Source organism: Enoplosus armatus, chromosome 21, assembly GCF_043641665.1.
Source record: "Enoplosus armatus isolate fEnoArm2 chromosome 21, fEnoArm2.hap1, whole genome shotgun sequence".
Classification (NCBI taxonomy): Eukaryota; Metazoa; Chordata; class Actinopteri; order Centrarchiformes; family Enoplosidae; genus Enoplosus; species Enoplosus armatus.
This window is the reverse complement of record NC_092200.1, coordinates 1,571,954-1,593,098: the sequence shown is the minus strand read 5'-3', so window position 1 is coordinate 1,593,098 and position 21,145 is coordinate 1,571,954. Positions and strand designations below refer to the sequence as shown.

At 43.0% G+C, this 21,145-nt stretch overlaps 3 protein-coding genes across 3 annotated transcripts; 1 reads left to right on the top strand and 2 right to left on the bottom strand.

Annotated features, from left to right (window-relative positions):
- Nucleotides 1–119: 119 nt before the first annotated feature.
- On the bottom strand, nt 120–11,585 carry LOC139303968 (NACHT, LRR and PYD domains-containing protein 12-like). Its single transcript, XM_070927785.1, has 10 exons — nt 11,546–11,585; nt 9,619–9,780; nt 9,215–9,334; nt 7,855–8,090; nt 5,106–6,870; nt 4,219–4,392; nt 2,717–2,890; nt 2,044–2,217; nt 1,369–1,542; nt 120–472 (listed from the first exon to the last, which is right to left on the bottom strand). Exons 2-10 carry the CDS (start codon nt 9,747–9,749, stop codon nt 238–240), a joined length of 3,183 nt encoding a protein of 1,060 aa, XP_070783886.1. The 5' UTR covers nt 9,750–9,780; nt 11,546–11,585; the 3' UTR covers nt 120–237.
- A 668-nt stretch (nt 11,586–12,253) lies between these two features.
- hus1 (HUS1 checkpoint clamp component) lies at nt 12,254–16,702 on the bottom strand. The gene is made up of 8 exons (XM_070927791.1): nt 16,589–16,702; nt 16,132–16,259; nt 15,429–15,605; nt 15,072–15,179; nt 14,790–14,864; nt 14,419–14,518; nt 13,644–13,778; nt 12,254–13,315 (listed from the first exon to the last, which is right to left on the bottom strand). The coding sequence occupies exons 1-8, from the start codon at nt 16,638–16,640 to the stop codon at nt 13,233–13,235; spliced, it is 858 nt and encodes a 285-aa protein (XP_070783892.1). The 5' UTR covers nt 16,641–16,702; the 3' UTR covers nt 12,254–13,232.
- A 1,000-nt stretch (nt 16,703–17,702) lies between these two features.
- Nucleotides 17,703–20,507, top strand: cidea (cell death inducing DFFA like effector a). The gene is made up of 5 exons (XM_070927793.1): nt 17,703–17,770; nt 18,613–18,751; nt 18,843–18,995; nt 19,606–19,778; nt 20,370–20,507. Exons 1-5 carry the CDS (start codon nt 17,703–17,705, stop codon nt 20,470–20,472), a joined length of 636 nt encoding a protein of 211 aa, XP_070783894.1. The 3' UTR covers nt 20,473–20,507.
- Nucleotides 20,508–21,145: the final 638 nt, after the last annotated feature.

Sequence of the window (21,145 nt, the reverse complement as noted above, 5' to 3'; positions counted from 1 at the left end):
CACATCTTGTAATGCTGTCAGCTGTCATCCAGCTTTATTTCCTGTAGACATGAACACAACAACAACAGTCGTCTTCACGTCAACTCATGATCACAACAAGCTTCTGGCTCATCTGATTGGCTGGCTGTTCTCTCTCTCTCTGTCTTTCTGTCCAATCCTGAAGCCTGTCACCATTCTCCTCTCACAGCTTCACTGAGAAGGTTGGAGGTTTACAGGAAATACTGATACTAACTGTGTTTAGTACAATACTGCTGAAACCAGCATGGACTGACTCAGACCCTCTACTGACCTCCGAGTCTCCAGAGTCTCCAGTCTACAGTGTGGACTCTCCACAAGATCAGACAGCAGCTTCACTCCTGAATCCTGCAGGTTGTTGTAGTTCAGGTCCAGCTGTCTCAGATGGGAGGGGTTGGACTTCAGAGCTGAGACCAGAGAAGCACAGCTGGTCTCTGACAAACTGCAGTCACTCAATCTGGATAAAGAATAAATGATGTCACTTTAGAAGACAATGTTCCTGCTTGAAATCATTCAGTGTTTAATAATCTGTTCAGAGCTGAAGAAGGTTTAGAATGTAGAAGTTTAGAAAATGGAAACTCCAAACACCTGAACCCAACAGGATGCAGGTTCAAAGCTGTCAAATACAAAAAGTGAAACAGAGCTCTCATTAATATTAATGACAACGTGCTGCTGCTTCAATAAAGACGCAGTGACTTCACCTCTTAAACTCTGCCAGCTCCACCAGTGGCTCCATCTATACAAACTCATGTTGTGCAGCCAAACACAAATAAAAACCCACAGAAACTGATTTAAGATTCCACTCAAGATCCCAAAGTTTACAAAGAGGACAAATATGTCAGGATGAATTTTGAGGAAATGACAAGAAAATACATCTACACTATTTCTTTAAGGAATAATGGAGTCATAGAATCAAAGCATCTTCAGTTCAAACTATTCAGTCAGTATAAGCATCACATAGCTTCATACAGATGTTGGAAAAAGAAAATACTGAATATATTTGTTATTGTCTGACTGTTGAAACAGAGATGATTTATTTATTCACTGTATTTATGATTTTGTTATTATCATTTAATTAAAGAACATGACATTTAAGATGAAAATCAGGTGTTTCAGAGGTCCAGAGTGAATTATCCAGTGTAGATGTTTCTCGTTATATTAAGGTTTTAAATGTGCAGCTCAACATTGCTCTGCCACAGTCAATGGACTAAACCACAGAAGAAGAAAATAGACTTCAGCATGAAGATACTCAGTGTGGATCAGTATAATATCAGCCTTATGTCTGCAGTTTAGTGTCACCACAACTTTCACATCATATTAATCTCAGCACAGAAGTAAAACATGGTGTCTGACCTCAGAGTCTCCAGTCTACAGTGTGGACTCTCCAGTCCATCAGACAGCAGCTTCACTCCTGAATCCTGCAGCTTGTTTTTACTCAGGTCCAGCTCTCTCAGATGGGAGGGGTTGGACTTCAGAGCTGAGGCCAGAGAAGCACAGCTGATCTCTGACAAACTGCAGCGCAATAATCTGAATAGAGAATAAATGATCAAGATAAAACTCCATTTATAATCCAATCAGATGTGATCAGGTTCTAAATGTGCAGCTCAACATTACTATGTCCTAATCAATGAGCTTTTCCCGCAAATGAGTGACTTTGTCATTGTGTTATTGTGGCTCATCATGATGTCAGCCTTCGACAGACATCATCCAAATGTCTTTATCATTGAACTTGATCTACTTAAATCAAATATTAGTTCAGAGGATCTTCTGTATTCAGATGTGACCATTTACCAAAAGTGATAAACATTAATTGACTTTAACAACTAACAGAGGACATTTTCTACAGTTTCCTTCAGAAACAGAAGTCTGTTGTGACTGCAGACTAAATTTAGGACAAGAAACATGAAAATATGAAGAAAAGGACATTTACAACTTTATGGATGTAAGTTATGTATGAACATGAATTAGGTTCAACTGTTAATGAAACATATCAGATCTACAATATTAACAGAGAGTCAGTGAACTGACCTCAGAGTCTCCAGTCTACAGTGTGGACTCTCCAGTCCATCAGACAGCAGCTTCACTCCTGAATCCTGCAGCTTGTTGTAGTTCAGGTCCAGCTCTCTCAGATGGGAGGGGTTGGACTTCAGAGCTGAGGCCAGAGAAGCACAGCTGGTCTCTGACAAACTGCAGAGACTCAATCTGAAGAAAGAACAAATGATGAAGATAAAAATCCATTTATAATCCAATCAGATGTGTTCAGGTTTTAAATGTGCAGCTCAACATTACTATGTCCTAATCAATGAGCTTTTCCCTCAAATGAGTGACTTTGTCATTGTGTGATTGTGGATCATCATGATGTCAGCCTTCTACAGACATCATCCAAATGTCTTTATCATTGAACTTGATCTACTTAAATCAAATATTAGTTCAGAGGATCTTCTGTATTCAGATGTGACCATTTACCAAAAATGATAAACATTAATTGACTTTAACAACTAACAGAGGACATTTTCTACAGTTTCCTTCAGAAACAGAAGTCTGTTGTGACTGCAGACTAAATTTAGGACAAGAAACATGAAAATATGAAGAAAAGGACATTTACAACTTTATAGATGTAAGTTATGTATGAACATGAATTAGGTTCAACTGTTAATGAAACATATCAGATCTACAATAGTAACAGAGTCAGTGAACTGACCTCAGAGTCTCCAGTCTACAGTGTGGACTCTTCAGTCCAGCAGACAGCAGCTTCACTCCTGAATCCTGGAGCTTGTTGTCACTCAGCTGCAGCTCTCTCAGATGGGAGGGGTTGGACTTCAGAGCTGAGGCCAGAGAAGCACAGCTGGTCTCTGACAAACTGCAGCAACTCAATCTGAATAAAGAATAAATGATGAAGATAAAAAAACAACAACTATATTGATCCTTTAAACAGCTGCATCTGTGTGTGTGTGTGTGTGTGTGTGTAAACTTTATCTACTTAAATCAAATATTAGTTCAGAGGATCTTCTGTATTCAGATGTGACCATTTACCAAAAATGATAAACATTAATTTACTTTAACAACTAACAGAGGACATTTTCTACAGTTTCCTTCAGAAACAGAAGTCTGTTGTGACTGCAGACTAAATTTAGGACAAGACACATGAAAATATGAAGAAAAGGACATTTACAACTTTATGGATGTAAGTTAAGTAAGTTTCAACTGCCAATCACCACAATCATTATTACTGGTTCGGACGACGAGTTTTCAATCAGAGGTCCATCAGTAAACTATGTCTCCTGTGTTTGATCTACTTTTTCATCTTCAGCTCTTTATTTACCCGTTGCCATGGTGAATCATAGTATCAGAGCTTCCCCACGCACGCTCTTAACTCCGAGCGAACGTACTCAGAGCTGATTGGACTCACTCTGATCAGCTGTTCTGGAACAGAAAACTCAGAGTTTCCCATCTCAGAGTTCATGGACTCAGAGTTCAGGGTTAGAGTCACACTTTGTTAAACCTGCTTTCTGGAATAGACCCCTGTCATTTCAAACCACAGATTCAGACTCATCCTCATCACCGCTGTCACCTTCATCAACACACAGCTGACTGACTGTGAGCTTCATCCTCAAATGTGCACTGAGCAAAGTGAGATGCATGTTCTCTTCATCTTAAATGTAAGCTGGCACCTTCCCATACAAATACAGTGTGCAGTTTACTGGTTGAGTCACAACACAAAGTGCCATCATCTTCTGACAGGAAGCGTCGTGACATGTTGAAGCGTCACCTGTTGTTGGTGACAGATCAGACTTCAAACACCTGCATCTGGAAATACGCTTCACACTCTGTGTCTCTGTGCTCCTGAATGGGAGTTTTAGAGTGTTTGTGTCTGTATGAGAGAGATAACTTCCTGTAAAACACTGAGGCCTGAAGGTTAAATAGAAAAACAGTGTTCCTCAAAATGTGTTGAACTTCTTTTATATATATAAATGTGTCTCACGTGTAACAAATTATAAATATTGATTTCATTTTGCAGCACACTGAAGGATAAAGCCTACAGTTTCCTTAATAACATGAATCCAGTTGGAGAACAGACTAAACTTTAAAAATGACTTGTTGTGATTTGCGCTCAGACGAACCCAGAAAACAAATTTAAAACTTCTGTGATGGATTTAAATTTGGTAGATATACACCGGACAAGAGCAAAGTACGTGAACTGACCTCAGAGTCTCCAGTCCACAGTTTGGACTCTCCAGTCCAGCAGACAGCAGCTTCACTCCTGAATCCTGCAGCTTGTTGTAGTTCAGGTCCAGCTCTCTCAGATGGGAGGGGTTGGACTTCAGAGCTGAGGCCACGACTTCACAGTGAGTCTCTGAGAGTCCACAGTCATAAAGTCTGTGATGACAGAGAATATAAAACTTGATTATGAACACAGACTCATCACAAAGCAGACCGGTCCTCACAGACCTGGACTGAACCGGACTTTCTGCACTACCTCACTGCACCCTCACACTGAATATATATCATATATACATTAAACCTACACAGTCATCACATAACATACACTTTATTGATATTATATATCATACTATTCTGTGTATGTATGCTTGTGTCTGTATTATCTGCCCCACCCACCCCCCCCCCCTACTACTTGTGCACCTATTTATTTATTTAAGACACTTTAACCTCAATGTGCCTATACAGGTAAAGGCTTTTCAACTGCATTCAAAATCACAAAATTCAGCAGTTTGCTTGTTAATGTACGTTTCTGTATAATTTTCTTTGCGTATTTGTTCTTATATTTCTTGTGTATTCTGTGTTTTTGGCTGCTATGACAATTTAATTTCCCTTTGGGGATTAATAAAGTTATCTATCTATCTATCTATACTTCACTGACTTGATAGCTATGAACACAATAATGATTTTTGAAGACATTTGCAGTTTAACATGTAGAATTGTTTCAATACGCGGGTTTAATACTAGTTTAAGAAAACTTTGATACTGTGTAAAGTTTATATTGTGCATGTGTGTAAAGTGTGTATCTTTCCTCGAATACTGAGGGCTTCAGCTTTACACTGATTTATAATGTTAATCACATCTGGACTTACAGAGCCTTTCTGCAGTTCCTCACAGCTGGAATCAGTCTCCGTCGACCCTCCTCTGATGTGTTGTACTTATTCAGGTCAAACTCATCCAGAACCTCCTCTGACATCTGCAGCATGTAGGCCAGAGCTGAGCAGTGGATCTCAGAGAGTCTCTTCTCTGATCTGTTCTCTGACTTCAGGAACTCTTGGATGTCCTGATGGACTGAGTGGTCCTTCATCTCCATCAGACAGTGGAAGATGTTGATGCTTCTGTCAGGAGAGATATCATCACTGTTCATCTTCTTCAGGTTGTTGATGGCTCTCTGGATGATTTCTGGACTGTTGTCTGCCCAACCCAGCAGGCCTCCTAAGAGTCTCTGGTTGGACTCCAGAGAGAGGCCATGAAGGAAGCGGACAAACAGGTCCAGGTGGCCATTTTTACTTCTCAGGGATTTCTCCATGGCTTTCCTCAGAAAGAAATCCAGGGATGTCTTCCTGAGGTAGTCCTCCAGTACCTCAAGGTTCTTGTAAAAGTGGAACAAGTAGACGGCAGCCAGAAACTCCTGAATGCTCAGATGAACAAAGCAGTAGACTGTTTTCTGGAAGATCACACACTCTCTTTTGAAGATCTCTGTACAAACTCCTGAGTACACCGAGGCCTCTGTGACATCAAGACCACACTGCTCCAGGTCTTCTTGGTAGAACATGATGTTTCCTTTCTCCAGATGTTCAAACGCCAGCCTCCCCAGCTTCAGAAGAACCTCCCTGTCAGCCTCCGTCAGCTCCTGTGGACTCGTCTCATCATACTTCTGCTTCTTCCTCTTTGTCTGAACCAGCAGAAAGTGTGAGTACAGGTCAGTCAGGGTCTTGGGCAGCTCTCCTCTCTGGTCTGTAGTCAACATGTGGTCCAGAACTGTAGCAGTGATCCAGCAGAAGACTGGGATCTGACACATGATGTGGAGGCTCCTGGATGTCTTGACGTGTGAGATGATTCTGCTGGACCGCTCTTCATCACTGGATCTCCTCCCGAAGTACTCCTCCTTCTGGGCGTCAGTGAAGCCTCGTACTTCTGTTACCCTGTCGACACATGTAGGAGGGATCTGATTGGCTGCCGCAGGTCTGGAAGTTATCCAGACGAGAGCCGAGGGAAGCAGATTCCCCTCGATGAGGTTTGTCAGCAGCACGTTGACCGATGACTTCTGCGTGACATCAGACACAACCTCGTTGTTGTGGAAATCCAATGACGGTCTGCTTTCATCCAGGCCGTCAAAGATGAACAAGAGTTGACAGACAGCGAGCTTCTCTGCTGTGACCTTCTGTAATGTTGGATGGAAAACATGGAGCAGCGTGAGAAGACTGTACCGCTGGTCTTTGATCAAGTTCAGCTCCCTGAACGAAAGCAGAACCACCAGACCGACGTCTTGGTTTTCCGAGCCCTCTGCCCAGTCCAGAGTGAACTTCTGCACTGAGAAGGTTTTTCCAACGCCAGCGACGCCGTTGGTCAGAACCACTCTGATGCGTCTCTGTTGGCCAGGTAAGGCTTTAAAGATGTCGTGGCACTTGATCGGAGCGTCGTGGAGGGTCTCCGTCTTGGAAGCCGTCTCAAGCTGCCTCACCTCATGTTGGGTATTAACCTCTTCACTCTGTCCCTCTGTGATGTAGAGCTCAGTGTAGATCCTGTTGAGGGGGGTTCCACTTCCTGTTTCATCACTTCCTTCAGTCACACGTTCACATCTCCTCCTCAGACTGATCTTATGTTCATCTAAAACCTCCTGCAGACCAGCGTCCACTAAAAAAAGAGAAGAAAATGACAAAACAAAGAATATTTAACAGTCTGCTGATTATTTCCATTACCAATAAAAATGATCAATATAAGAATATATAGAGAAGAAAAGGTTATAAAGTCCAGTTTTGGGGAACATCAGAAGATCTCCTGTGTTGGTGAACGTGTTTGATTGACAGCAGAGGTCGTCTGCAGCTCTTCATCTAAACAGCTCTCTGTGGCTGTTCCTTCCTCCCTGATATTTAAAACTGATCCACCGATCAAATAATGCAGAATAAGTTCATGTTTTGTTGTGTAGACCTGTTTTTATTGAACAGCACCGCTAACAAAGCGCTGCAAATCTCTGTGACGATTGCTACATAAGAAAAACACCTATATTTTTATGGTGGGGTGTTAAAACCAGAGCTTTCTCTCGAGTCACCAGCAGACTGGTGTTGATCCAACCAGTTCAGCTACAGACGTGGCTTTGGTTTGAGGGGGGAGACCATCTCAGGTTGGCCCCTGTAAATGACCGCTCGCTCAGTCAGTCGTTCATGGCGGCCCGGCTGGTCTTCAACCTCCCCAAGTTCTCCGCTACACCGCTCCTCCTCACCCTGCACTGGCCACCGGTGGCTGCTCCAATCCGGTTCAAGTCTCTGGTACTTGTCTACTGTGCTGTGAATGGCTCTAGTGCGCTTTGCGACTGCCAATCGGCTCGCTACTCCCTCACTACCAGGGGGGGCCCGGCTACCGCTCGACAAAATCACGACTGTTTGCTGTCCTGGATCCACAACGGTGGACCGAGCTCCCCGTTGACATCAGGACAGCAGAAACTGAAAACTTGAAAACTAAATGTTGCACTTGAAGCAGTTCAGCTTATCTGATGAAAGTGATGTACTTGTATGATTCTTGTAACTTTGGGGTTGTATCCACATGACTGAATGCACTTATTTTAAGTCTCTAAATAAACGTAATGTCACATTTCTAAGATGTACAGATGTACAGTCTTACTGTGTACAGTGCTGGTCTGACTGGCTGTCTGCAGTCCAGATCTTGTTCTGGATCTTTCTCCACACTGGGGACAGGAGGAGTCTCCTGATGAAGCAGACTGGTCCCAGTATGAGGTGATGCAGCGTCTGCAGAACCAGTGTCCACAGCTGGTAGAGACTGGATCCTTCAGGACGTCCTGACACAAAGCACAGCAGGACGGCTGCTCCTCCACAGGAACATGCCTCCTCTTCCTCTCTCTGTGAAGACATTTCTTCATCACTACAATGATTTGCTGACTGTTGATAAAAGATATGGAGCTTTGGCTCAGATGGTCACAGAGAACAGTCAAAGTGTCCTTACTTGTCTGTTTGAATTCAGTCTGTAATCAAGATGATTGTTCCTTTTATTTCAACTCATCAGCTGCTTTTCCTCTCTGACTGTCTTATTAAACATTTAGTGATCTGCCTGTAGTTTGTTATTAATACAACCTCAACACTTCCTGCAGCTCCTTCACAGTAAAAGCCTTCCATTAAAGAGAGCTGATTATGTCCTTCACTGTTCTACAGTCACGTCGGGCAGCTTAGCTTGAGTTAGTTAGGTTTAAACTGAGGTTAGAAGTGCTCTAAATCACTGTGGTAGACCAGCAGTCTCAGACACATAGCATGTAACAGCCGTGTCACAGGTTCAAGTCCAGACAGTTTCCTTTTTATTATATTCATGTCTTCTGTCACTCTCTACTGTCCACTGTTGAAGACATAGAATATATATATCTATTCAAATATTGTAAAAGAGGTCCAAATCTACATTTGACCATTTTCTGGCCCTTTTTTCATCCTCTGATAACTTTTTCATACATACATGGATGTTTGTTCTTGACCTTTAGGAACAATATGTGGTGGAGAGGATCTGAGCTCAAAGGTGGTCCACTTACTGATGACTCAAAGCAAAGTGTTAATCAAGGTGAGCAAAGCTTTTCTACCAAAGACTTTTCACCACATGTTCTATATAATTATGATAAGAACTGATTGAAGATGCATCTGGTGGGTCAGAACAGCTGATCTGAGGAAGAGCCAAACCAACAACATGTTCTGAGGACATGAGAACATGAAGGAATTACACGTTTGAAGCAGATTCTTTCAGACTTTGAATAGTTCTAAATCTTTACAGACTTCAGCCGGACTGAAAACAGCTGAATATTTTCTTGAAGAGTCAATTCTGAAATGGAGGCTCTCAGAAATAAAATAAGATCCATCTTAGTTTGAAACAGTATCTGCACTAATAGCTCTGCATCATGAATATAAATCTTTCAGCAGAACATTTTGTCTTCATCCTCGATGCATCATCTTCATCAGGTCAGTTTACAGTAGAAACAGTCTCTTACTGTGTGTCTGAGGGTCCAGGTTCATGACTGAAGTCTGGAGGTAGACCTTTGGACCGGTCAGTCTTCATAGACAGACAGCTGGATCCTGCAGACTCTGCTCTCTGTCTGTTGTACTGAACTCTGCAAACACCAACATGTTGTTATTCAGATCACATGAATCCTTCATGAATTCTTATCAGGAGGTTTAAAAGTTTGTTTTAGCCCTCTTCCATTAGATGACAGTTTTTCTAGGTGACTGACGGCTGTCAGAGACATTAAGAGGAAGACGGGACGAATGATTTCTCTTGGTCACAAATGTTAGTTTGCAAATACATTTTAATGATCAACAGATCAACAGAAAACATGACGTCAGCGGAGGTAACTGAAAATGAGTCACATACATGAGTTACTGTCAGTTCTCTTACTGTGTGTCTGAGGGTCCAGGTTCATGACTGAAGTCTGGAGGTAGACCTTTGGACCGGTCACTCTTCATAGACAGACAGCTGGATCCTGCAGACTCTGCTCTGTCCTCCTCTTCCTCCACACAAACACTCATCTTCTCAAGTCTGAGAGGTAAAACAGGAACGCTGGAGACACACATACACAATATAATGAAGTCCGTCCTCGTCTTCAGTCAGTAGCTTCTTATTCATTTCACACGTATTCAAATGAAGAACAATGTGTTATCCTGCTATCACAAAGACAGACTTTGAAACCAGGTTTAAAAGCAGCAGTCAGAGTTCAGACAGACGTCTCTGTGTAACCTCAGCTGTTCAGAGGAGATCAGACTGATCACGTCTGCTTTCAAACGTACTCATTCATGACTCTGACAACAGACCTGAGACGTCGAGCACTGATCACATCAATAAAACAGACACATAAAGACAAAGCTGTGGTGTTTGCTGCCACAGAGCAGCACATGTTAAACACAGAATATAGAGAATCAAACGATGAAACCGGAACTAACAAAACCACTGAACTGAATGAAGGACTTCTGTGCTGGCCCAGTTTCCCCTGTGTGAGTCCTGTGAACTTTGTTTTGTATAATAAGAGCTGAAGATCAACACACATGTAAATGTATGAAATGCAACGTACCATTAAGCAACTTTGACAAATCAAATGGGGAAACGAGGTAATGTGGTGCAGCCTCCCGATGAGCAGGAGAACTGAGCCCAGTACTCCTTCCTTTGCACGTAGAAACCAGCAAGAACCAGTACAAACCAGCAGTAACGAGCAGGAACCAGCAGGAACCACCACGAACCAGAACGATGCAGAACAAACCAGTACGAACCAGCAAGAACAAGTCCAAACCAGCACGAACAAGTCCAAACCAGAATGAACCAGTATAAACCAGAATGAACAAGTCCAAACCAGTCCAAACCAGCATGAACAAGTCAAAACCAGAATGAACCAGTACAAACCAGCACAAACCAGCAGGAACCAGCACAAACCAGCAGGAACCAGCACAAACCAGATTGAACCAGGAAAAACCAGCACGAACCAGCACAAACCAGCAGGAACCAGAACGATGCAGAACAAACCAGTACGAACCAGCAGGAACCAGCAGGAACCAGCACAAACCAGTACGAACCAGCAAGAACAAGTCTAAAACCAGAATGAACCAGTATAAACCAGAATGAACAAGTCCAAACCAGTACAAACCAGCACGAACAAGTCAAAACCAGAATGAACCAGTACAAACCAGATTGAACCAGGAAAAACCAGCACGAACCAGCACAAACCAGCAGGAACCAGCACAAACCAGTACGAACCAGCAAGAACAAGTCTAAAACCAGAATGAACCAGTATAAACCAGAATGAACAAGTCCAAACCAGTACAAACCAGCACGAACAAGTCAAAACCAGAATGAACCAGTACAAACCAGAACGAACCAGCATGAACAAGTCCAAACCAGCACAAACCAGCAGGAACCAGCAGGAACCAGCAGGAACCTCAAACTCATGAGGAACGAGGTATAACATGTCTTTGTGAAATCACTTGCTGGACTGAAGGTAGAATTATTTGGCCATAATAAAGGTAAACACCAGACTGCAAACACCCAGTCCTGACATGAAGTTAAAACTAAGACTAAAGATGATTCCAGTTTAAAGTCAGTCTGCTGCTGTTTTAGGGATCCTGAAGACTGAGCTCCTAAATCTAAAAGGAAGAGCATCAGTTGAGCTCCCTCTTGTTGTGTCACGACGTCGACCTCTGAACTGAAAACCTAAATAGTTGATTCAGTAATCAGAACTTCATCCTTTAACGTTTTGAAACTGAGACCTAACTGTCCCTCAGAGGTCCACAGAGACACTTTGACAGAAAGACGACGATGATGTTGTATTAACACTCACCCTGTTTTCACCTCGTGCTCTGCTGTTCTTCTGAAATGGAGTCTGAACTGACTGCACACCTTTCACTTTCAGGTAAGCCCCTCCCCTCTCCATTTACAGGAAATCACCTGTGCATCTGTGTGTGTGTGTGTGTGTGTGTGTGTGTGTGTGTGTGTGTGTGATGATGCAATTTATAAAGAATTATACAAGTTTAAACATCTTGTGTATAAAACTTGAGTCTACAATCACAAACACGCCGGAGGGACTGAGAATTGTAAGTTCAGTAAACGTCTCGTAACGGATATTCAGAGGATCCGAACATTTTCCCAAAGTAATGTAAAGTGTTCTTTGCGGAAATGAAAGTGCGTGTGCGCGTCACACATGCTGTGTTGTTGCTGTTGTTGCTGGTTGACATTCTCACAGCAGCCACACCCTCATTTCCCTGAAGGACTGAAAACACACCTCAGCTGGAGGTTTGCAGCAGCTGGATCTTCCTCAGAAACTTCATTTCATGTATGAAACACATCCGTCTGTAAAATACTTGACTGTAATGTAATAATAATAATAATGTAGCTTCCAACTGAATAAAGAGAAGTCTGAACTTACAGTTGAATATTATTATTATTAAATAAAGCAACGTAACAAACGTAAAGGTAGAAAGTAAAAAAACAGCACGTGACGCACACAAAGATGTATGGTCACAGTTTTATGTTATTTAATGTATTTTATTTCAAGTGTGATTTCAAGAAAACAGAAATGTTAAAACTTAGTAAAGTAAGTAAAAGAGGTCAATTACAGCCGTTTCTTCAGCCCCTGGGCTCGTTGATAGACTGGGAGATTTCCAGTTCAACCAGCAGGTGGCAGTGTGGCGTTTGTTTACTTCCTCATTCTACAGAGCGAGGCTGGTTGTGTTGACAGGCTCTCTGCCTGCAAGACATCAACAGCATGAATAAATACTAACTTAGCGCTGACGTCAAAATGACTTTTCTCAGCCATCTTATTTTTAAAAACAGCTCAAAATACTTACAGATGAAATAAAGTCTGCTTGTTTCCTCAACTGAAAGAATAAAAGTCAGTCACGTCTCCCTCTCTCTCATAAAACATGGTGAGATGCCGTTTCTGTTACATCTTCCATTACTGCCGAACAACGTTTATTATTTATATTTACTGCACTGAAATGTTATCTGGGCCAAAGATTAGCAAACTGTTGCTTATTTACACACAAAGTGTTTCAAAGGTACGTTTTGGAGGTTTTGAGCAGCACAAATGAAAATGAATTGAAGTCCATTATGTTGTGTGGAAGTAAAACCAAACTAAACGCCTTTTATTGCAAAACACACAACAATCTGAACTTCTTCTCAAACAATTAAAGTGCAACTTGCTCCGTTTGCTCTTTTATCTTAGCTGTTCAAATGTCACTTTTTTCCCACCTTCCTCCTTGATGAAGGTGTATTTACCAGCATGTCCTTACTACTCGACCAAAGGTCAGAGGGTTAAGTCTTCCTGAGGTCCACCGTGAGGACTGGAACCAACCTCAGCGTCATTAAGATGTCGGAGAGACTCCCAGACATCGGGAGTTGTGTCTCATGGGTTCTGAGTGGAAGAGGGTCCCTTTGCCGTGTGGGGAAACGCCTGAAACGGGGCCGCAGTCCATTTTTCTTTTGCCCACTCAGTGAGCAGAAATAAGCTCGTGTGGACTGCAGAGCGTCTACGCCACAGCGGGGATAAAATACTGCAGCGACACGTCTTCATGCAGCAGAATGAGGTGGACGACCCTCTCATGGACGACATCTGAGGGGACAAGGGGACGACGTCAATGGATTCACTTGACGTGGCTTTATTATATACCAGTTAAAAACGGTCAGTCTTTCTCTCCAGCAACATACAGCATGCTGCAGCAGTTCAGTGTACCTTCATGAATCGATTTAATATTTTACGATTAATCACATATTTTTTCTAATCATTGATTAATCGTTTAGTGTATGAAACCTCAAAGATTGTGAAAGAAATGGCTCATATTAATCCAGTTCACTGATCATAATGAAGTCGCCGGGCAACAGGACAAGATAAAGACGTTTTCCAGCTGTGAGCCTGGATGAGGAGCTGGGGGTTGACTTACTGCACATGGCCTTGCTGGGGTTGACCTGCTGTCCCATGAGGAACTGCTGCAGCTTCCTGATGTCCACCCTGGCCTGGGCCATGGCCTCTGGGTCCCTGCTCTGAGACGGACCACCATCCTGGGAGGCGTCCTCACCTGGAGGGACAGGAGGCAGATGAGAGAAGGACAAAAGGAGACAGACCAGCAAGAAGAATAATGTGTGAAACATTTCCCCCGACACGGGTCTGGAGCTGGACCTGGAGCTGGACCTGGAGCTGGAGCTGGAGCCTGAACTAAAACCTGCACCATTGTGAGCTCCTCTGTCAGCTGGGACGGATGTTTAACCTGCTGATCTTGAAACAAAGAACTTGTGATCTCCAGGACGGGATAATGTCATCATCACATACGGCAGCGCTGCTCCTCATTCATTTCAATGAAACCTCTGCATTGACACAGCCGAGGTCCCGACCAGAAGGGCTCCAGCTAATAAAATGTGGCCCTAGGAATTTAAGACACGTGAGGTGTTCCTCTGTCTCCTCTCCTACGTGTCCTCTCTGCTCCTCTGCTGGACATTATGAAGGCAGAAATACCCCAAAAGATATAAACATAAAAGCTAAACAAGCTAGCTGAAGAGGCATTGAAACATTTCCTGTTTAAACAAACGTAAAAGACACAACATTCAGAGTCTACAGACACGCTAGCAGCTCTCTGAGCTGCAGTGTTGGACTGACTGACGGACCACAGAGCCGTGCTGCTCGCATGGCTGACAAACAGGGGACAGTCGCATAGTCTTTACCCCACGGAGGGTTTCCCAGGTCTTTGAAGTGAGTGGTGACAGAAACCAGATCTGTCTCAATCTTCAGGTTCATCTCTCCGTTCAGGTTGGCCTCCATTACCTACACACACACACACACACACACACACACACACACACACACTTTAATTTATATCTAACAAACTGGAACTTTAAATTAGCTTAAACTCTAGTCAACATGCCACCTCAGAGACCTTTTTAAATGTCATGTTCAGAACTATTTAAGGGATTTTTAAATTTAATAAAATGTGGTTGTTATTTAAATCATTTTGTCCATTATTTCTATCAGGAAAGATAACATTGTATTCACCAAGTTAACAGCTGAGATCTGATATCAAGGATTGTGACCGTACCAGGAAGTTGGAGAGGTTCTTCATTCTGTCCACGACGTTCTTCATTGTCTTCAGAGGAGGCAGGTAGATACTGACCTGCAAGGACAGACATGTGACAAGGTGTCTTTTGCAATGCACTTTGAACGTCGCCTGCCTGCACTTCACTTGCAATGGAAGACAGATTTCAGAGGAACACTATCCTCTAAAGTTCGTCCTTCTTTAAAAGCTAAAAGTGTAAAATCGGATAATGTCTCCACTCTTTGGTTAAGTATTTGGACTGTACTTCATAGCGACTTCACTTACATCAAAGTCTGGCATGCTTGGTTCTTTGAACTCGTGCCAGAGTCTCCGGGGGATGACGTCAACCGGGACGTCGTGAGTGACGACTCGACTGACGCTGGACAGAGTGGGCTGGACAGGACAGGGAGAGGACATCACACGGGACATCACACAGGACAAAGCTCCTCCAGAGCCACAGAAGACATGATGCCCCATGAGTTTCCCTTTAACTTTAGTCTAACTGTAGTGCAAAAGTCCCAACACCGGGACCGGTACTGGGCTGCGAGAGAACAATATATAACTTTATATATCATTATGGGATGTTTTTGCCCTTGAACTTGTTGCTGCCGAGTTTTTCAAAAGTAATTTTTACAGTCTCACCAGCTCGGCTGCGATGGTGAGGCAGGGGCAGTGCTTCTTGGTGAGTTTAACTTTGACAGCCTTGGCGTTCTGGACTGTCTTCAGGGCTCTGGACAGGTTCTCTGGAGTCACCTCCAGACAAATCTCATTGTCCTCAGAGGACACGCCCTCCATCTGGTATTCATCAAAGAAGTTGGCCTTCAGGGAGGAAGAATAAAGGGTCACAGCTGATGACACTGAGCCATGCAGGTAGTTTCAGTTTCATTAGCTGGAGGTAGTGACACTTTGTCCCCACCACCGCAGATTTCACTGCCAGTAAAACACACTGAAAATACAGAGTTTACTGTTGCAGAGCTGCAAAGATTCGGTCGTTTTCTTAAGCTGAAATGTGAAATATTCTCTGGTTTCGGCTTCTAAAATGTGATGTTTTCTTTGTCATGAGTCAGTCTTTCCGTTGATGGTGATCGGTGAAGGTACACACCAATTCACTTTTCTCCTTTCGAGACAAACACAGGCATTATTCTTGCTACACTCCAGTGCTGTCAACAACTGACTGGTCAGTAAATTAAAAAGCACAGAGTTATGCTTTAATATCTAATCATCTTAACCACGTCCTTATTTCTGTCTCTCCTCTTTCCAAACTCCTGATCTGTCTCCATTTTGTCCTCATCCTTTATTTCCCGACAGGTGAAACATCGAGCCGCACTGGAGCGAGTGCTCTTACCTGTGCCAGTTCACACCACATGCTGACCCCCCCGTTGGCCACTTTACCCGACAGAACGAAGAACAGGTTGTCTGGAGTCAGTCGCAGGACGCACATCTTCGTCAGCTTTGAGATGGTGGTGATGACTCCTGGTGAGGATGAGGATGAGCGAAGTTATTAACCCAGACAGATACGTCATTTCCACGGCAATCGGCCCCACAATGAATTCCGTACTTCGGTCTATTTTGATCTCAAGTTAGCAACTATTTCCCCATTTGTTGTATTCCGAACTGAAGCCTGTCCATAACATTTCAGAAAACTTACAGAAATGACCACATTTTGATTGAACTGTGCGTGATATTATTTTTCCGCACAGAAATGTGAGTTTTGGTGATGAGGTTTGGTGGCGGCTAACATGTTAGCTCGTCAGTAGCCAGTTTGTCGGTTACCTCCTGGAAAAGACGCTAAAGCGACTTACGGGTGAAATGGTTGAGACACGCGATGTCTATGATTTTCCCTCGAAACTTCATTTTGAGTTATGACAGTAAGTTTATCTGTGAAGTCAGCGACGTGGAGCTCCTCTGGTTTGACTTCAGGCGGGATGTTTTTGAAGCGCACCGTTTGGTCCGTCCGTGATCAAGGTCCGACGGAAACAGCAGTCAGAGTCCACCAGTTAACCCGCTGACCCTTCTAGTTTATTGTTTTCTAAGTCCATTTTTAACCCAGAGTCGTAGAAGACAAATACAAAAATGATAGATAATAATAATAATAATAATAATGGATGAACTCATAATATAGCATAGCACAAAGACTGGAAGCAGGGAGAAACTGTTAGCCTAGCTCCATCCAAAGAGAAAAGTAGCTACAATAATAATGTTCTTGTGTTTGTAGGAGGATTAAACAGCAGCGTGTTACGAATAAAGGCTTGATTATTATTTGCTCGCCAAATTAAAATGTTCTCCCTAATCTCATTTAGTCTGAAACAAAAGAATACCAGCTGGTTTCCTGTAAGCTTCTTAAATATCTGGACCAGGGTCAGTTTAAAGGCCCTTTCTTCAGTCCTGGTCCCAGAGCAGCCTGGACCTGGGACATAATAAATCCAATTCCCCAAGAGGGGTCCCACCAATACCTTTAAACTGCTGTAATTTTACCATGTTTTTTATCTTCACTTTGTCTTGTCTTTGTTGTAGTTGCATAATATGTATGATGTGTTATATTTAAATGTAAACAAAGAGCAAAGGAACTACACAGCTGACATTCATATTTTCATATTTTCATATTCATACCCCCCCCCCCCTCAATGTTTTCACTCCTTTGTTTTTCTGCATTTCCTGTTTTATTTTGTTATTTTGTTGCATTCGTCGATGTGAATTGTTGAGGCAGCTCTCCATTCTATTGGTTCTCGGCCCTGATCAGTGACCAATCACAGGACGTCACTGTGAATAAATAGTTGGTCATATGAAGTTTTCCGTGCAGGTTCTGCAGCGGGAGGTCAGAGTCCGGAGCCGGAACCAACCGACTATTATTGATCTTTCCTCCAGTTCATTGACTGACTGACTGACTGACTGATTGATTGACAGATTGACATCACAATGGCGCTGCTGTCCATCCAGTCAGGAGTGAAATACGCCCAAACTCTGCTGCCGGAGACGTTGGTGAGGTGGGTGTCAAAACTTCTGGTAAATCTCGGTCTTATATCAGTGAAAAGTTCTGTTCCAGCGTCTCTGCTGATGCTACGAACTGACTGGTAGATATTTTAAAGCATCCTGTTGTTCCTCTTCTTTAATCTGAAGATTTGCTGAATGTGGTGCGTAATTTGGGCACTCGGTCCAGCGGACCAGCTGTGCGTAAAGGTTTCTGAGTGTAATGTTGCTGCATGTGTCCGTGGCAGTATGTGTAAGCCAAGAGGCAGTACTTCAATGTAAATGTGTTTTTACTTAAGTAAAAGGCTGCATTCAAAATGTAAAGTAAAAGAACAGAATTATAATCAGCAAAATGAATTTAAGTATCAAAAGGAGCCTCAAAGTAGTAATTCGGCTCCCAGTGGTGGAAGAAGGTCTGCCAGTATCCACATCCCTGAAGTATCAATACCACGATGTACAGAAGTAATGACAAAAGATTAAAAGTAAAAGTACTTGTTATGTAGCAGAATCTCAGTGTGATTAATATTTTGTATTAATGATGTAATCAGCCTTTAATGTTGTATCAGTTCAAGATGGAGCCAGAACTGTGTACTCTGTTGCCTTATTTAATCCGTGCATCATATTTTAATATAAAATCTGAATCTGCAAAGTAACCAGTATCTCCAGCTGTCAGAGAAATGTAGTGAGTGAAAGTGAAAAGTGGAAAATACTGAAGTATTTGTACTTCGTTTAGTTTGACCAGTTCATCCAAAATGGACCAAAAAGTACAAACAGAAGCCAAATGCAGCGGCGTCTCTGTGGCCAGCGACCTAATAGTCTGATATACTTATGATCTGATAATCTTTTGATAACCTGGCAGGTCTGTATCAACAGTCCAGACCACCATCTCTCGGCACATCCTGCCCTCGGCTCAGCCTAGCTGTTTTAAGGTCTGCACCCACAGCAGGAGGCGGCGGCGGAGTTTGGTGGCATCTTCTCTGGACGAGCTGCTGGAGCAGGTCAAGATCCCACTGACGTTATCGTGAAATTCATACTGGCACATCTGTAGAGGCTGTTGTTGAACTGGTTTTTGGTTTGGTTGTGTCTCAGGCTGCGAGGGTGTTCATGTTGTCCTGCCACTTCCTGACTCTGGTCCTGGAGGAGGACGGGACTGTGGTGGACTCTGAGGAGTTCTTCCAGTCTCTGCCCAACAACACGCCGCTGATGGTGCTGGAGAAAGGAGAGATGTGGGCGCAGCACAAGGTGAGCATCAAGTCGTGAGGAAATACAGGAGAGTATGTATTAAGATGTATTTATCCTGGAACTAGAACACTCCAAACTGGGAACTACAAAGATCTCTAGAAAGTTGTTGTTGTGTTGTTGCTGGCAGTCTTTATAGAAATCATCTGGTGTTTTGGTTATTTTAACGTTGTGATAGTTTATATCCATGTTACAAATGACTTTCTTTCCAGACATTTTCTTGAGTAGATAATTTGTTTTCAAAGGTTGACTTTATGTGAACTGTTACTTCCTCCAGTTCTTCCACAAGATGGCAACACATTCAAATGTTTGTGTGGTTTATGGAGACTTTCCTGACTGAAAATGTCCCTGTGCATGTTGGGAGTCAAGCCAGATCAATCGTAAGCGTTTTGGAGGATTTTGAATAAAATATACTTAATGTATTTAGTTTTTCTTTTGGTGAGGCTGTTAGTTCGGGATGAGTGAAGACCTCGATCAGGTTTCATCCCCAGGAAAGAGGCTCTCTGGGCTCTGTTCTGACTGTGACCTCTGACCCCTGTTGAAAGGAGGATGGTCCAGATATTATGACGGATCTCTGCAGCATCACATCCAAGTTGTGTTTACTGTGTTTCAGATCTTTCCGAGCTTCCGTCAGCCAAAGAGGAATGGGGTTGCTAAACTGACCTTTGACCTCTACAAGCTGCACCCTAAAGACTTCCTGTGCTGCTTGGCTATCAAGGCCTCTCTGTACGAGATGTACACGCTTTCCTGCGACTTCAGATGCAGCAGGATTAAACACATCCTCAAGTGAGCTGACCTCTACTGACCTCTGCTGGTGACACAAGTCTGCTGTTTTTCAGTCTGCGTACTGACATTTTGGACTTTTTTAAATTTTGCCGTGCAGTGGTGGAAAGTAACTAAGTACATTTACTCAAATACTTGATTCACTTGACTTCAGCGTTGGATTCCCTCTGTAGTATTCAGTATTTCATGACCCTTCTACTTCTACTCTACTTTACTTTTCAGATTCACACTTTATATATAAAGCATGTACCAATCTCATGAAACACAACATATTTAAAGATCAAACCAGTGGTGCACTTGTCTTTCCTCTCCCATTAATATCTCACAACCCCTAAGATTTATCTGGTGACCCTCCCCTAGGTTGGGAACCACTGGACTAAACTAGCTAACATGTTAGCATTTATCTACAGCTCTGTTATGACCTGAAGTGTTGGTTTAGTAGTACAAGTTTTGACCTGTTGGTGGCGCTCAGGGAACACCTAATTCACTGGAGACAAAATTAAATAGCCATGTATCTTGTCTAAACCTCATACGACTTTGATGAATTGGTGCCTTTGTTAAATGAAGCTGACTGTTTGTGTGTCCTCCTGTCAGGTCGGTGCTGCGCTGCCTCACCTACCTGACCAGACTGGGAGGCCAGCTGCTGCTCCACACATCCTCATCATTGCTGCAGTTCACCGGAGAGGACGACCGCTAGTGGAGTGTCTGTCTGTGTCCGTCTGTGTGTATGAGACAGACATTGAATTATCGTCCTTTGTCTGAATACTGAGCATGTTTTAACTGTCAGTTTGCACTGTCTGGGTGTCTGTATTATGTGTGTGTGTGTGTGTTTAGATAATAAGGTGGGAGGAAATCACTTCTACTGTACATTGCTTTGTGGATGTTTTATCTTTCATTTGAGGTTTGAGAAAAGTTGGTACTGTAAATGAATAAAGATGGGCTTTTTGTAAGTAATCTAGATCTGTACGTTTGTGTCTGTGAACCTGGAGGCCTCAGTCTTTAGATTTATTGTGAATTTCCAGGGAACAAGAATGGCAGCGAGTGACAAGGAGTCTCTAACTGCCCAACCTGATTCATTTCACCAGTTGATTCTCATTTAAAGGGCAAATGGCATAGTGGTTGTGTACCTTCACAAGTGTTCCTATATTTCATTGCACTGCTTTAAGTTATTTCTGACCTTGTGTCTGTTTTCCTGCCCACTGTTGAGCCTTGTTTTTGCCAACAGACCTCAGTTTTCTCTTCTCTAAAGGGATTTCTGGCTCAGGATTAAACATACGTGCATGAAGTGTTCCCACAGCGAGCAGGCGCACAGTATCGGCGATAGATTCCTGTTCTCAGCGCTGTGTAAACCGACACTGCTGCAGGCCTCC

Bases quoted from the DNA above. Each gene is read 5' to 3' on its own strand.
- cidea (XM_070927793.1), top strand. From the start codon at position 17,703: ATGGCGCTGCTGTCCATCCAGTCAGGAGTGAAATACGCCCAAACTCTG. The intron at 18,752-18,842 runs GTCAAGATCCCA...GTTGTGTCTCAG, and splicing joins TGGACGAGCTGCTGGAGCAG to GCTGCGAGGGTGTTCATGTT. The intron at 19,779-20,369 runs GTGAGCTGACCT...TCCTCCTGTCAG, and splicing joins AGGATTAAACACATCCTCAA to GTCGGTGCTGCGCTGCCTCA.
- LOC139303968 (XM_070927785.1), bottom strand. From the start codon at position 9,749: ATGAGTGTTTGTGTGGAGGAAGAGGAGGACAGAGCAGAGTCTGCAGGA. The intron at 8,091-9,214 runs GTAAGAGACTGT...ATGTCTTCACAG, and splicing joins CCTGGACCCTCAGACACACA to AGAGAGGAAGAGGAGGCATG. The intron at 473-1,368 runs GTCAGACACCAT...TTCTTTATCCAG, and splicing joins TGTAGACTGGAGACTCTGAG to ATTGAGTGACTGCAGTTTGT.
- hus1 (XM_070927791.1), bottom strand. From the start codon at position 16,640: ATGAAGTTTCGAGGGAAAATCATAGACATCGCGTGTCTCAACCATTTC. The intron at 15,180-15,428 runs GTGAGACTGTAA...TGTCCTGTCCAG, and splicing joins TCACCATCGCAGCCGAGCTG to CCCACTCTGTCCAGCGTCAG. The intron at 14,865-15,071 runs GTAAGTGAAGTC...CTGTCCTTGCAG, and splicing joins CAAGCATGCCAGACTTTGAT to GTCAGTATCTACCTGCCTCC.